General features: G+C 40.4%; 1 protein-coding gene across 1 annotated transcript in view; it reads right to left on the bottom strand.

The window, feature by feature from the left end:
- LOC124261060 (probable G-protein coupled receptor CG31760) overlaps positions 1–10285 on the bottom strand; it is a 74915-nt gene extending 64630 nt beyond the window's left edge. Inside the window, exons 1-2 of the mRNA XM_046695384.1 lie at positions 9781–10285; positions 2827–2992 (exon numbers count right to left, since the gene is read on the bottom strand). Coding sequence (XP_046551340.1) covers positions 2827–2914 — 88 coding nt within the window. The 5' untranslated portion in view covers positions 2915–2992; positions 9781–10285. The remainder of the gene's footprint in view (positions 1–2826; positions 2993–9780) is intronic.
- Positions 10286–15150: the final 4865 nt, after the last annotated feature.

The raw sequence follows: 15150 nt of genomic DNA on the forward strand, positions 1-15150 counted from the left end.
CACTGTAACACTGTAACCACTGGCAAACACTGTAACCACTGTAACAATGTAACACTGTAACCACTGGCAAACACTGTAACCACTGTAACAATGTAACACTGTAACCACTGACAAACACTGTAACCACAGACAAACACTGTAACCACTGTAACACCGTAACCACTCTAACCACTGTAACACTGCAACCAATGTAACACTGTAACCACTGACAAACACTGTAACCACTTAAACCACTGACAAACACTGTAACCACTGTAACACCGTAACCACTGTAACCACTGTAACCACTGACTAACACCGTAACCACTATAACACTGTAGCCACTGACAAACACTGTAGCCACTGTAACCACTAACAAACACTGTAACCACTGTAACACGGTAACCACTGTAAACACTGTAACCACTGATAAACACTGTAACCACTGACAAACACTGTAACCACTGACAAACACTGTAACCACTGTAACAATGTAACACTGTGACAAACACTGTAACCATTGACAAACACTGTAACCACTGTAACAATGTAACACTGTGACAAACACTGTAACCACTGTTACACCTGTAACCACTGTAACAATGTAACCACTGTAACACTGTAACCACTGTAACACCGTAACACTGTAACCACCGTAACACTGTAACCACTGTAGCACTGTAACCACTGTAACCATGTAACACTGTAACCACTGTAACCATGTAACCACTGTAACACTGTAACCACTGACAAACACTGTAACCACTGTAACAATGTAACCACTGTAACACTGTAACCACGGCCCACTCGCCCACACCCCCTGGCGCTCCTCCAACATCAGGATGACACAAGCTGATGTAACTGGAATACTGTTCATGGGAACGTTAAACCGAACTCACTCACGTATCCTAGCAGCCAACAGATATTCACGTCGCACTGACCAGATAGGATGTTGTATGGTCCAAGTCTATACTGTACATTAGCCTTTCTGCTTCATATGTACCATTAGGTAGACACAGTTTACTTACACTTAAACTCAAACATATTCTCTCCCATTCAGCTGAAGTAATTACACGTACTGAAGATGGTACTACGCCATATTCAATTAGAACACGACCAGAAGACTTGGAATCAGTTTACATAATGGCGGTAGGCACGACACAGAACTTATCTATAGATAGTCTGGTATCGTGTGTGCGCCCAATGTAAGACTCCTCTTCTGTTTTAGTTGGACAGGCAAAAATCTCGTTTAAGGCTTTGTTGCATTTTAATCCAAAATCTCGTATACTGCGTCTGCTTTTAGCAGAGATTTCATAAGATAATATGGTAAGGGTTTTGTGGCTTCTACCACGCACCAGACTCAGGCCGGCATTGGTGTTAGTCATACTGGGTCCCTGATTGTCTCAGCCGAAAGCGGGACAATAGATGCTACGGGATTAATATCGTTACTTGGGTGGCTTGGGTCGTTGTTTTAATTAGGATTATAGAACATGTGTATGTTCAGTGACCTAGGGACTGACTGTGTACTAGAGACGTCATGTGACTCTGGTGGTTCTGCTAAATGATTCAACAGATTAAAGCCATTTAACCACGATTCTATGTCTCTATACTTGTGTTTACTGACTTGCGTCAGTCAGTTATGCTTGTTAAAGTTTTGTTTAGAATGGTCTGTGGATTCTTAGCTCTGAATCTACTGCAACTGCAGTATGGGGCCTGATAATGTTTTAAAGTTTAAGAGTGTTTCATTTTCAGATATGTACATTACAACAATCTGTACACAATAGAATAGAAACAAAACAGTCGGTGTTAGAATTGGAATGCCCCTGCCACAAAACCCAGCACATTCACATTTCTGTCCAGGACGCCCTACCATCCAGATATAAGTACAGTTGTGACTATCCTCAAGTCCCACTACATAGACAAGTGGTGCCTGCAGTGAATTGTCGACCGTTGATCCATAGTGTTAGGGTACGATCTCTCACAAAGGGTACAGATTACAGGTGAACAGTTTGCTCAAAGGGATCAAAGTATAATCGGTAATGAACAAAATTAATATAATTGTACCGTTTCGGATTGTTAAAAAGATTAATTTAAAAAAAAAAATAAATTTAAAATTAAACACCGGCTGAAAAAACATTAAACGTCTACTGCCACCCTGCTCTTATCGGTAACAATTGGATCTTATTGAAATCAAATACGGTCTTTACGTTCACACAAAGAATGAGTATTTATCAAACAAATACAAGCAGATTTTAATGAGGCGGTTTCTCCAGAATCCGATAAAAATACCACATGAGGACATGCAGTGTGTATATGTATAGCACACGCTGGCCCGGATTTCAAAATGGAAAAGGGCAGTTTTTGGACTTTGGATGAGATCTAAATTGAACCACTGTGTCATAAGAAGTTCAGTTCAATCAATCCATTGTTGACATTCCATTTAAATTAATTCATTGTTGACACGTTGTTTGCTTTAAGAAAGAGATTTCAAGAAATTAGAATATACGTTAACCGCGTGCATGTGTTTGAGCGTGAGCGCACGTGTATTTGTTTGTGTTACTTCATGCCGTGTTTGATCGCTATGTGTTGTATCATACCATCGTAGAGTACCATTTATCAACGCGCTAGCACCAACTCAATACGGCACTGCTGATACCATATTTGATCAGTTCCATGCAAATATTCCCTATGGAGTCAAGCCATTATTACACATCCGCCATTCCATAATTGTGCATATTTACAATACCTCTCTCTAAAGAGTGACAAAAACACCATATCACATGAAGTTTACCATAATGTCAATACTTGGCTATAGACGTACACGGTAATGAATAACTTTGTACTCACCCACAGCGGATGGTGTGGAGGCGACGAGCTGGAGGTGCAGTATCCCCACGGTGAGGCAGAGGAGGGATCGCATCCTGCCGCACCCCATGGTTTAGCTGCCCGGGGGACACGCTCATAGATCGTTAGACGTTGGTTGTATTGGGCAACCGTTTCTTTACCTTTTCATCTGTCATGAATGAAAGGAAACATTAGCTGACAAAAACGTTCCACGTTTCTCACAACGCGAGTATTTGACCTTGACCAGATCCTGGCCATGTAAAACAAACAAAAAACTGCTGACCATGACGACCTTGACCTTGATCTGATGTGACCTCCAATCCATACCAATAGCCATTGAATAATAACTATTCAACTTGAATATCAATTAAACAGCAATTAAATTAAATGTTCAGTTGAAAAAATCGATAGAAGTGGTTGTAGACACAAAGTGCAACTCTTGCCTTGAAACGCCATTGTCGTCACGCCGATACTCCGAGGACTTGCGGCAGAACATTGCAAGTGACCGTGACATGTGACAGGTTATGAACATACTGTGCAACAATTGTGACCGATCGATACACATTTCAGCCCGAGCCTGTAGACGTAAGATAACACCAGCCTCTGTTATGCTAAACATACCCCGGGCCGGGATCGGTTCCTACACCCAGGGGTAATCTGTACATTGAACGTACAGAACGTGTGGAGTGGCATGAAAATCTTTGTGAGTAATGATCGATTCTCGTCGGGCGATTCACATAAAAACAGTTACTGGTCCTCCATGTCAGGCTTATGAACCCTTATGATAAGCCAAACTGTATTAATGCAGGAACTAGCGAGTATGAACTCTCAATGAGTGAGAGCCAAACTGTTTGAAGCTTGCGACAATGGCTGGTTACCGCGACAAAGGGTGACATTTTGGAGTCCCTCCTTACTCCCACCGGGCGTGTAGGAGGGAATATAAGTAAGTGTCAAGAAGGAATGACAGTCATTTTGTGAAACATGGAATGTTGCGTATGGTCAGTCAGAAACTGAGATGGTTCAGTTTTACATTCCTGTCTGAAAGAGGATAGATCGTCCAGATTAAAGCGTTTAAATGATCATATTCAACGGTTCTGTGTTCATTCATATCAGGGAATTGCCAGGTTGTTCCCCAGGAATGTGGAAGTAGTCCATCACTGATTGTTTAAGCATGAGATTAAAGTCTTATATCCAAATGTTTCAAATTCAAACTGACATTTTGTGACCTTAGCGCATCTATGCTGGCACTACTGTCCTTCCAGCATGATGGATTACGTCATAATGTCACCGAGTAAAATTATATTGTTAGGGGAATTGGACAATTAGCATCATTACAGCATTTATCTATAATGTCGCCCATAGATCACGAAGATGGCGGGTTATGCACTCGCGTAAATGTATTTCTAACTCTTGAGTTCTGCAAATATCTAAATGTCTGAGCAGCCGACACTTCATATGTCTTTCCGTTTGACCCCGGGGTTGGCTATTGATGTGACTATTTGTGACAGTTGAACTATCTATCCATATAACACTCGGATATCTGTCGATACACCTGGTCGTCGGCCTATCGATGTCACTGTTGTGTTGTCTGCAAATATGGCTGACCATCTACCGAACTGTTTATTCTTTTAAGCTGTCAGTTCATTCACGCGTAAACAGCGATGTGACTGTTGAGATGTATTTCCAATTATCTATGTTCATATTTCTCGCCATCTAAAGAGGTGTACAACTCACCTGTATGTAGCCGGTAAAGCGTTCACTATTTTATAGGTGCCAATCGTTCTGCTTGCCATGCTATAGGTTCAACTTTGTCCAGTGTTGGAGAACAGCAATGTAACAAAATCTTTGTAAACAGAAACAATTTCTGGCTACTTAGTAGCCTTGTCACAAAGTCAAAAGATCCGTAACTACTATTGTCCAGGTTTGACACTTGACGTCACATTTCTCTCAGTTAATGCCTTCAGAGCAAGTATTCAGTGAACCTGTCTCAGAATCACGATGTCCAGCAGACGACACCTTCCCATCGCAGCAGACGACACATCTCAATTGGAAGCAGGCGTTCAAGCTCATGGCCATAACCACAGGCTTAGCGGTTCTGTCAAGTCAGTTACCATAGCAATGAGATAAACAGATTCTCTAGGGGAAAACAACTTTGTTTTCCAAAAACTACTGAGAACGCGAGAACATTTAAAGACAATACCTTCATTAAAGTCGTGTTTTGGACTAACAATACATATTTTACCGCATATAATGGAAATCGAATATTGCAACATATCATTAAGGGCCTAGAGTTATATCGTTTCTGAAGAAAATATAACCTATTTATTCTTGTAAACCCTCACTGGTAGAAATATTTAACAAGACATTGATTATCGATCGTTGATTTACCATAGTCAATGTAAATATTCCTGATGACATTTGTTAAACATACACACATAGATATACTTATATGTAGTTATGGAGGACTGTCGTGGATGGTGTATTGTTCGGAAGAAAGAGTGCATTTGCTTGAATTTTCTTTTTACGTTACACAAAAGGAAAGGCGAGTTAAGGTCCCGACACGGTGGAGATGAACACATCTAGCGATGTGGATGATGCGTGTGTGACTGCTCTGCTTGTTTGGATTTCATTTCACAGTGCTCGTCGCAACTAACATGGATATCTTAAAGACATGAAACCGAGTCTGGGCCTCCCAGTTCATTGTCTTGAACGCCAGGTAGACCAACAGGAGCCACCGCCTACGTCCTTCTTCATGAAGCGGCCAGGTAGACCAACAGGAGCCACCGCCTTCGTCCTTCTTCATGAAGCGACCAGGTAGACCAACAGAGACCAACGCCTACGTCCTTCTTCGTGAAGGGGCCAGGTAGACCAACAGGGACCACCGCCTACGTCCTTCTTCATGAAGCGGCCAGGTAGACCAACAGGAGCCACCGCCTACGTCCTTCTTCGTGAAGCGACCAGGTAGACCAACAGGAGCCACCGCCTACGTCCTTCTTCGTGAAGCGGCCAGGTAGACCAACAAGGACCACCGCCTACGTCCTTCTTCATGAAGCGGCCAGATGATCGAACCACTAATCTTTGGCTGTTCCGGCAGATGCGCCTTCCTACCGTGGCTGTCTTACACGCTGTATATTTTGTAAATATAATTATTGCCGACAGTAGTCAATTCAAAACCAAATTTCAAGTCAAATTATATGTATTGATAACATTGATACAAGAACAAATAATTGATAAGGTCAGTATGAGATTCAGATATTTGACGATTACGTTTCTTTTGTTTGTTTGTTGTTTAACGCAGCACTAGTCCAGCTATATGGCGGCGGTCTGTAAATAGTCGAGTCTGGGCCAGACAGTCCAGTGATCAACAGCATGAACATCGACCTACGCAACTGGGATACAATGACATGTCAGCGAACCTGTCCACCCGATCCCGTTACGATAAGCATGGGTTGCTGAAGACCAGTTCTAACCCGGATCTGTAAGGGAATTTGGCGAATGAGAGAGGCAGAGGAGTACGGTTGGTGTGTTGGGGATTTGGTTTGGTCTTTTATCGAAGAAACACACTTCTATGCTATGATATGTCATTTCAAAACCATAAAAACACAATAATTATACATATTTTGAAAGACTTGCATTCAATCTCCGTATGTGTCATATCTACTGATTATAGGACAAATTGGAACTGCAGAGAACTGTTTGTTTATTTTGAGATTTTGAATCTCTACTGGGCTTCGTAATGTCTGGGGAACAGATTTCCTGTCAATAAGTGATACTTTATGAATATCAATAATTGATGCTTTCACCAGCCGCGAGCGCTTAAATAATATGGTCGATCAATATTTCATGTTACAAATATTAGTTTCATGAATGTCAACTTATTCTTTTATCTCCAAGCGCTTGACCAAACCCCATACACCAAGTAACTTTGACGCCACTCTGTTTCCCCTAAACAATTGCTAATACCGTGCGGTTGTATACGTTAATAGCCCGTGTTCAAATAACAACCTGACCGCGATTGTAGATCAGCAGCTGAAATGAGTGTTTATTAACGACAGCATTATACAATAGTGCATCCAGGTCACAATGACAATTTAGAAATTCTTACCCCGACAAATAAGTGCAGTAAAACAACAACATATGGTGCTGAACAAGGTAGGTCTGGTACAGAGGAAACTTAAATAGATAGTATAGGCAATACAAATAGTTAAGCCTTATTCTTTAGCCCCAAAACATATAAAACCCCATGTTTACTGTTACTATCAAATGGAATAGTATATCCTACATTGCGCGTGTCAAAAGTTGTTTTTGTTTGTGGTTGAAATCAGACCTGGGTGTGGCAGGGCTAAAAAAGACACCGAGAAAAGATCGTCCCATTACATTAACTGCACTACGCAATAGATTCCAGTCTACTTCCTGTTCTTCCAGTCCCGGCATGGTTCCCTGCCAACTAGAAACATACCTGAAATTGTAACGTTCTAGCCTATTTTGTCGAATCACCGACCTGAAGAGGAACAGTGGACATCGGAAACCCAGAATTAAACCCCGTCATATCTTCTAGGGAAGGTGTTGTGAGGATTTTAGGCCGTTTACATCGTCAATACACAATAGAAAATAGCTTTTCACTCATGATAAATCAAACCAGGTTCTTCGGCGTTGTCAGACAACTTTCAACGATTCAGTTCCACCGCATGCAGGCTACCATGAAGGCCCTGGCTGTGATTGGTCTCCAGCAATCCAGGTTTGTCTCACAGGATCGGGTGGTCAACCTTGCTAACCGGGTACATGCAACCAAAATTGTGTAGATCGATGCTCATGATATCATTCACTACATTGTCTGGTTCAGACTCAGTTGTTTACAGACTCCCAGCATATTGTTGGGTTCGGCGTTAAATAATAAACAAACAATATTAAGAGGAGCGTTAACTGTCAGGATTGAGGCGAACCGTAGTGGCCCTTGAGGCTTGCATGCAATTCCCCCCGACATGACATACATCCAGCAGACGAATAATTCTAGGAAATACAGGGTCGTGTGTTGTCAAGGGACACGAGGTCCCTGGACAAGCTAAAGCTTTCAGTACGTATGTCCAATGCACATGTGATCATGGTCGTCGCCATTCATGGACGTCTTTGTAAAACGGAACAATATTTGACGCTTCAATCTCACGGGCACATTACCGTCACGTGGTGTAAAAGCCCTAAAACTGGCATGGACGCCTTTGTTAGACCGCATGTGGACGTGGTATGTCACAACACTGAACCTTATAAGGCCTGAACGTCCGTCTGTACAAAGTACATGTACTAGTTATGATTGCTCCAGTGCAGGTAACCCCGCCTTTGGTCAGCAGTCAACATATATGAAATATATTAGCATGGTCAACATATATGAAATATATTATCATGAAAGTATTTATATTAATATATTTTTGACCGTGTTTGGGATAAGAACGCCTGAAAAGACTAACAACAATTAAACAGAGATGAACCGGTAAAATGGGAATCCACGAGCGTGTGAAGGCGGATGCTGTTTACTGTGTTGGGCCAAGTTGCCTAAGTTCCAACATTCACAGTATAAGCCGTCACGGATACAGAGACTGCCTGCAGGATACACGTGTGACGACAAAATACGACCTCAATTTGAGTTTACAGTCGAGCACCGTCCAAATACCAGTAGATGATATTGCAGGCAACGTCCGACGTCAAGGGCGGCAAGATGGAACACAATCGCCGTGACGTAATCAACTCGGGCACCGCGCATGACCACCCCACGTGACCACATCATCATATGATGTAAGGAAACGACAAAATGTGAGGACAAGGATCATGTGATAAGCATCTAGACATAGAACACTGAGTATATGATTTACATCCAAACACTGTGAGAATAGAGATCACGTGACACACGTCCTTGCTGTGGGGAACAGTGATCACCTGGTGAACGTCTTGACTATGTCAGAATAGTGATCACATGATACGTGTCTGGACAGAGAACAATGATCACGTGATACACATCTAGACCGAGAACAGTGATAACATGGAGAACAGTTACCCTGCGTGATCACGTGATCCAGATCATATTAGGACAGACCCGCTCGAAAGTTTCTAATTTCATGTCTGCCCTGCGAAAGAGCTGCAATAACGCTGAGGCGATGTTAAGCAATATTCACTCATTGACATCACTCGACAGACCAGAAGAAACAAATGTACAATATTCACTCATTGACATCAATCGACAGCTCAGAAGAAACAAATGTACAATATTCACTCATTGACATCACTCGACAGACCAGAAGAAACAAATGTACAATATTCACTCATCGACATCAATCGACAGACCAGAAGAAACAAATGTACAATATTCACTCATTGACATCACTCGACAGACCAAAAGATACAAATGCACAATATTCACTCATTGACATCACTCGACAGACCAGAAGAAACAAATGTACAATATTCACTCATTGACATCACTCGATAGACCAAAAGAAACAAATGTACAATATTCACTCATTGACATCACTCGATAGACCAGAAGAAACAAATGTACAATATTCACTCATTGACATCACTCGATAGACCAGAAGAAACAAATGTACTATATTGACTCATTGACATCACTCGACAGACCAGAGGAAACAAATGTACAATAGTTTAAGACCTCCCATTAAGCATATCATGCTGTAATTCGTCATACAATAAAACTCCCATGAAACAAATGTCAGCCTGTGGTGCAGTCGACTCCAACATTCAGATGACATAGATGTAAACGCTACTGTAGTTGCTCACTATCTAAATATTCTAACTGTAGAACTGGGTCGTAAACACATATTCACACAAATTATCCATTTGATACACCGTCGGTAGTTAAACACAAACAGCGGTAGTAACAGTAGTTGCTGTAACAACGCGGGGTTAGCGTGTCATGTCGCAAATAAATAATATTTTATTTGTACTTACAAGTTCTACGGATCCAAAAACCTCAGAATGTGACTCCATACGAAGAACCATGAACATGTCCACCGATAATCCTCAGCCAAAAACCATTGAGCGGAACTGATGCACTCCAACTGGTCCACACTCGTTAAATAACAGCCACCGTTCAGTTTTGATAGTCAAGATTATGTTAAAAGCGCTGACGACAAAACCTAAAAGCTACATCTGTAATTAACGATCTATCAAAGTTGAGGGAGTTTTTTACGATCAAAACCTATCATGGTTTCAAAGTTTGAAATCCACCAAACCCATCAGAATCACAATATGTCCCGTCTTCGTCCACAGGGGCGTTACGTATTCTAGTGAAACAAGTCAATGATCATGTTAGGACTAAGTTTAGTATTCCACGAGACGACAGCTTCCTGACTTGTGCCATTCACCACAACCGACATCGGCAGAGATTGGGGGTCATCGACGGTAACACACTGAACTCCACCGACACACAGCGACCAGCTGGCTGAGCGTTTGATCAGCACTGATCGATCTGAATGTCCGGGTTGGAGTATGCGTGCGGGGCGGAAGCTCCATAGTGTCAAAACGGAACAACTAAAGGTGTTGGAATAATATTACCTGACACGTCGACGGCGAGGTGTGTCCGTGTGGAGTCGGTGTTGATCACTATCGGTGCACTATGGAGCTGCTGATTGTGACGGATGATGCAAACAGCTTACATTTTAAACTTCCCTTTATATGACGGGCTATTGGCATCTGGATTTCCTAGTGGTGGGAAGCTTAACACTTCTGGGTTGAACATGTTTCTCATGTATATATATATATATATATATATATATATATATATATATATATATATATATATTGCGTGAAGCACGTGCATCCGAGTTAGCCATGGTATAAACGTCTGTTTGGACCAAACTTTTAACATCGCCCTTCTATTCAGGCGGAGCTTAATTAATGCTCATGTGCGTGTGTGTGTACATATATATGCATATATATATATACACACACACACACAAACACACTACACATATATATATATATATGTGTGTGTGTATATATATATATATATATATATATATATATATATATATATATATATATATACACACACACACATGGTATCTAAATATAATTCGTTAATGAAAAAGGAGAAAAGTAAAGGACTTAAGATACACCCTTGACGCAGACCGACAGGACAATCCATGACTTTACATTGGAATACATCGATCTTATGATACCATACATTTTACCTCTCAAACCTATATTTCTTAAGCATTTCCACATTCTACCTCTATCTACAGAATCAAACGCCTTTTTGAAATCTACAAAAGCTACATACAACTTTCGCTTGCTAAAGGATAAATATCTCTCAATAATAGCATACAAGGTAAATATATGATCAAATGTTGAGTAGTCCTTTCTAAATCCAGCTTGAGGTTCCGGTATCAAATCTCTCATATTCGACCATTGTGTTAACCTACTGTTGATAATAGTTGTAAAAGTTTTACCTAGAATACTAGTCAGAGAACGACCTTTATCAAATACTCGATTGAACATTTTAACCAGGAAGGGCATAATGTCAGGTTATGAGTATTTCAGCATTTCTGAAGTAACACCATCAACTCCAGCAGATTTACCAACTTTAAGACGAGACACAGCATCCAGTATATCATATTCCGTAATAGGTGATTCCAGCACAGGCCTATCAACATCATTAAACTCTTCACTTAGCACATCGCTGTCACAATCTGATAACCAATTGTCAGCATCGTAAGCAATATCTTCCTTGGAAAAGAGATTCTTAAAATGACATAACTATTCCGTTTGCGATATATTTACTATGGGGGTAGAGCGACTTTGCAGAGAACGTATATTTTTCCAAAATAGTTTCGGGCTGTTTAGGGAGATATTAAGTCGCTCAAGTCTTGACGATTGGATATCATATTTGAACTTTCTGCAAGAAGATATATAAATGTTTCTAAGTCTGCAGTAACCTTTACGATTATATTCACTGCGACATCGTCTAAATTTTCTTAGGGCTTTCCTGCTTTCTGTCCTCGCTTGTCTACAAGCTGTAGTAATGGGATGATGGTTGAATGAATTACAGATGACATGGGCGTGGGAAGGCATGAGGCGGTGACCAACGGAGTTAACGGTAGGATGGCTCAGGAAACATGTTTTAAGATCAAGATTAAATCTGACTATTATTTAATGTCTGGACTGTGTGAGAACAATGATTACGTGATACACGTCTAGACTACATGTACGTGACAACAGCGTGATATATGTCTAGACTAGTTAGTGTCGGCCATTGTCAGGAATAAAGAAATTAACAATATCTTCTGTCACAACAGTTGGTCGTGTCATGTCGCAAACAGATAAATAATATTTGGTTTAAACATATTTTAATTTCAAAAGAATAGAACAAAAGCAAAACTTGCTTATGAAAATACATATCCAGGTAATAAGCTGACACAGCTGGTAATGTATTTTACAAGATAGTGCTAAACATAACAGACATTTGCACAAACGGAATATATACAGTCAGTATTTAAGAGTCAGTGGTGTCTGTGGAAAAGTACGACAATACAGTTATCCTTTCTATGTGAATTTAAAATTGCTCAGATCTTTTGCTTTTTAACGATAAAGTCGTGAACTGATTGAAGGATTTTCATGTTTGTGGAACTGCTGAACGCTGGCCATAAAGTATTGATGTCAAGTCATACCCATGTATGTAAAAGTACATAGTCGTTCTGATATTATCGTATTTGTGGCAGAAAAAGTGAGTTGTATCCTCAAATGGATACCCACCCACAAGTGCAGTATGGGGTTTCTGATACATGGCGCCGAAACGGATCAACATTTAGGTCGCTGCAGCCGAGTCTGAGGCGACATTGCACAATATGGCAGAATCTAGAACCACAATTCAAGTCCAGGTTATTGGTAATTCTATCAGAACGATTTATTAATAATTAAATTATTTTAATGAGTGCGTTTGGTTACTTCATCTTGCAGGTAGATTATTCCACAAGTTGATCGTGTTCGGAGGAAAATATCTGGCATAAGACTGGGTTCTATATTTGACTGTCTGTAAGTTGGATCTATTTGTAAGATTATATTTGTTACTTTCAGAGACTTGAGGTGGTATAAGTTTGTTGAGATATTCAGGTGAAATACCGTATTTTATAAAATGTAATCGATTTGAAGCGTTGTCTTCGTTCTTACAGAGGTTGAGAATTTGTTTCGTTATATATTTTGGCATGACTAGTAACACGAACTGCCCCATAGATAGTTCTCAGGGCGTCCAAATGCAAATTCTGGAGTAGTTATGACTGTTCGTTGGTACGGTTGTCCCTGATATGACAACAGTAGTCGGAATTAGGTGGGATAAAAGACACATACATAGTATCAAGCGTATTTCAGGTAAGTCTTGAAGCTCCTAAAGCAGTCGATCATTGGAATCAGTTTCCTAATAACTTCGTTGATATGTATTTTCCATGAGCAATCACTTTGAAGTGTAATTCCTAGATGTTTATGGCTGTGCACTTCATTTATAAGCGTACCCTCCATGTATAAATCATATTTTGCTTGTACATAGAAGTTGCAGGGCTGCCCACACTTCTAAATGGAACTCCTAGGGTAATCTTCAATGAAATGACAGTTGGAGGAATTGATGTCCTTCGACAATAAGCACAAATACTCGCTTAGCATCGGAGTAAATTGATGAAAGGATGAGCTAGGCAGCTGATGGGAGGAGGTGAAAGAACTTCACCCCTAAACAAAATCGTGCTCCATGGTGAAGATTAGTGTTCTGAATCGGAAACCAAATCGACTATCGATTATCGGAGGACTTGTGGTGAACGATTATCGATTATAATCGAAATATATAAATTTTTAATGTAATCACCAATTTTAAGCGTTTTCCCCAAGGGAATTTCTAATTAATGGGTTTTTTCAATAACTAATACTGTCATGCAATGAAATGCACGCATGCAAGAAAGATACTGGAATTGTAATTAAACCATAAAAGTGGTTAAATTGTTACAATGCTTACTGTCATCTTTTCATTGGTTGATTATTATATTCTATATCATTAAATATAACAATATATACCATCATTCATGAGTATCCTGAGTCTATGAATACAATGTGCATAGCTTTACGGTGTTGAACGCATGTTTGTTCGTGAATGTTCGTCAATTTTAATGGTTAGTTTACTTCATTTAGGTGTGTTTTACTGAAACAACAAAATTCCGATTAATCGAAAATATGTTTTTTTACAATCGATAATTATGTTTAATCCTTCTTTCAATCGATTTCCGATTATTTTCGATCTTCGGAACACCACCAGTGAAGATGTCGATCTGTTCCGGGATAATTGCTACCTTCGGGCGGCAGTCGAACTTTTTTTGTCTATATTACATTTGATATTTTTCCCAGATAAAATAAACGTGTAATCGGATAAATACGGCTTAATAATCCTGTCAGGGTTTTTTCGTCATTTAATTGAATATATGAGGAAAAACACAGACACAGACTATTTTCAACCCGTTACCAGGACTTATAACCTACATCCTCATCAGCTGCACATGGAGGACGGAAATCGATACATACAATCTGCTTCCTGGTGAACCGATGTGAAATTGACTTCCTCGTGCCTAACTGCCCGTTCTCCACTAGTCCATCATTATACCACTCACAGTTTTCTAAGGATACCTATTTAAGACGTAATGCGTCAACTTATGTGCATCTGTTGAAATATGACATTTGCGTGAAAACCTTATAAATGAAAAAGATGACCGTTGTCATAGGCCACACAAAGACAACGAAAACAATCTGAGTAATAATCAGTGAGATCCCCTGTCAAAATATGACGAGAATTTGACTAAGAAATCAGATTTCAAATTCACCTTGAAACTTTGATGTCTAGACAATATCTTGTTTGTTTCTTGACAGGTACAACCGACCGGTTCTGGTCTGACATATTGGCGTGAACGTCATCTTAATGCAAACGGACCTGCCTGTGTTGCAATGTCTGTAGGGTGTGACCAGAGACCAGTGACTTTGTTCTAAGTTTCCTCTGTTCACCCAGCAGTGAATATAAGTACACATGTAATTATAGTAACCCGTGTGCCCGCTGGGTGTATGCAAGCTATCGGTCACCTCCATGTCGCTGGGTAGCTGATCCAAACGTCCGGTATAGATTTCATGATCTGCTGATCACACTTTGGCTGACACCGTGGACGTTTGCAACGTTTGACGCTGTGTTGACCCAATTTCTAGCGTGCCAGGTTTCGGAAATGGGGCGCTGATGGGGACTTCAGTTGCATTCAGTTGATGCAATTCTCAGAAGCAAATGTTGTACTCACTGAAAAT

The sequence above is a fragment of the Haliotis rubra genome, unplaced genomic scaffold, assembly GCF_003918875.1.
Source record: "Haliotis rubra isolate DU_JTF1 unplaced genomic scaffold, ASM391887v1 Scf119, whole genome shotgun sequence".
NCBI lineage: Eukaryota > Metazoa > Mollusca > Gastropoda > Lepetellida > Haliotidae > Haliotis > Haliotis rubra.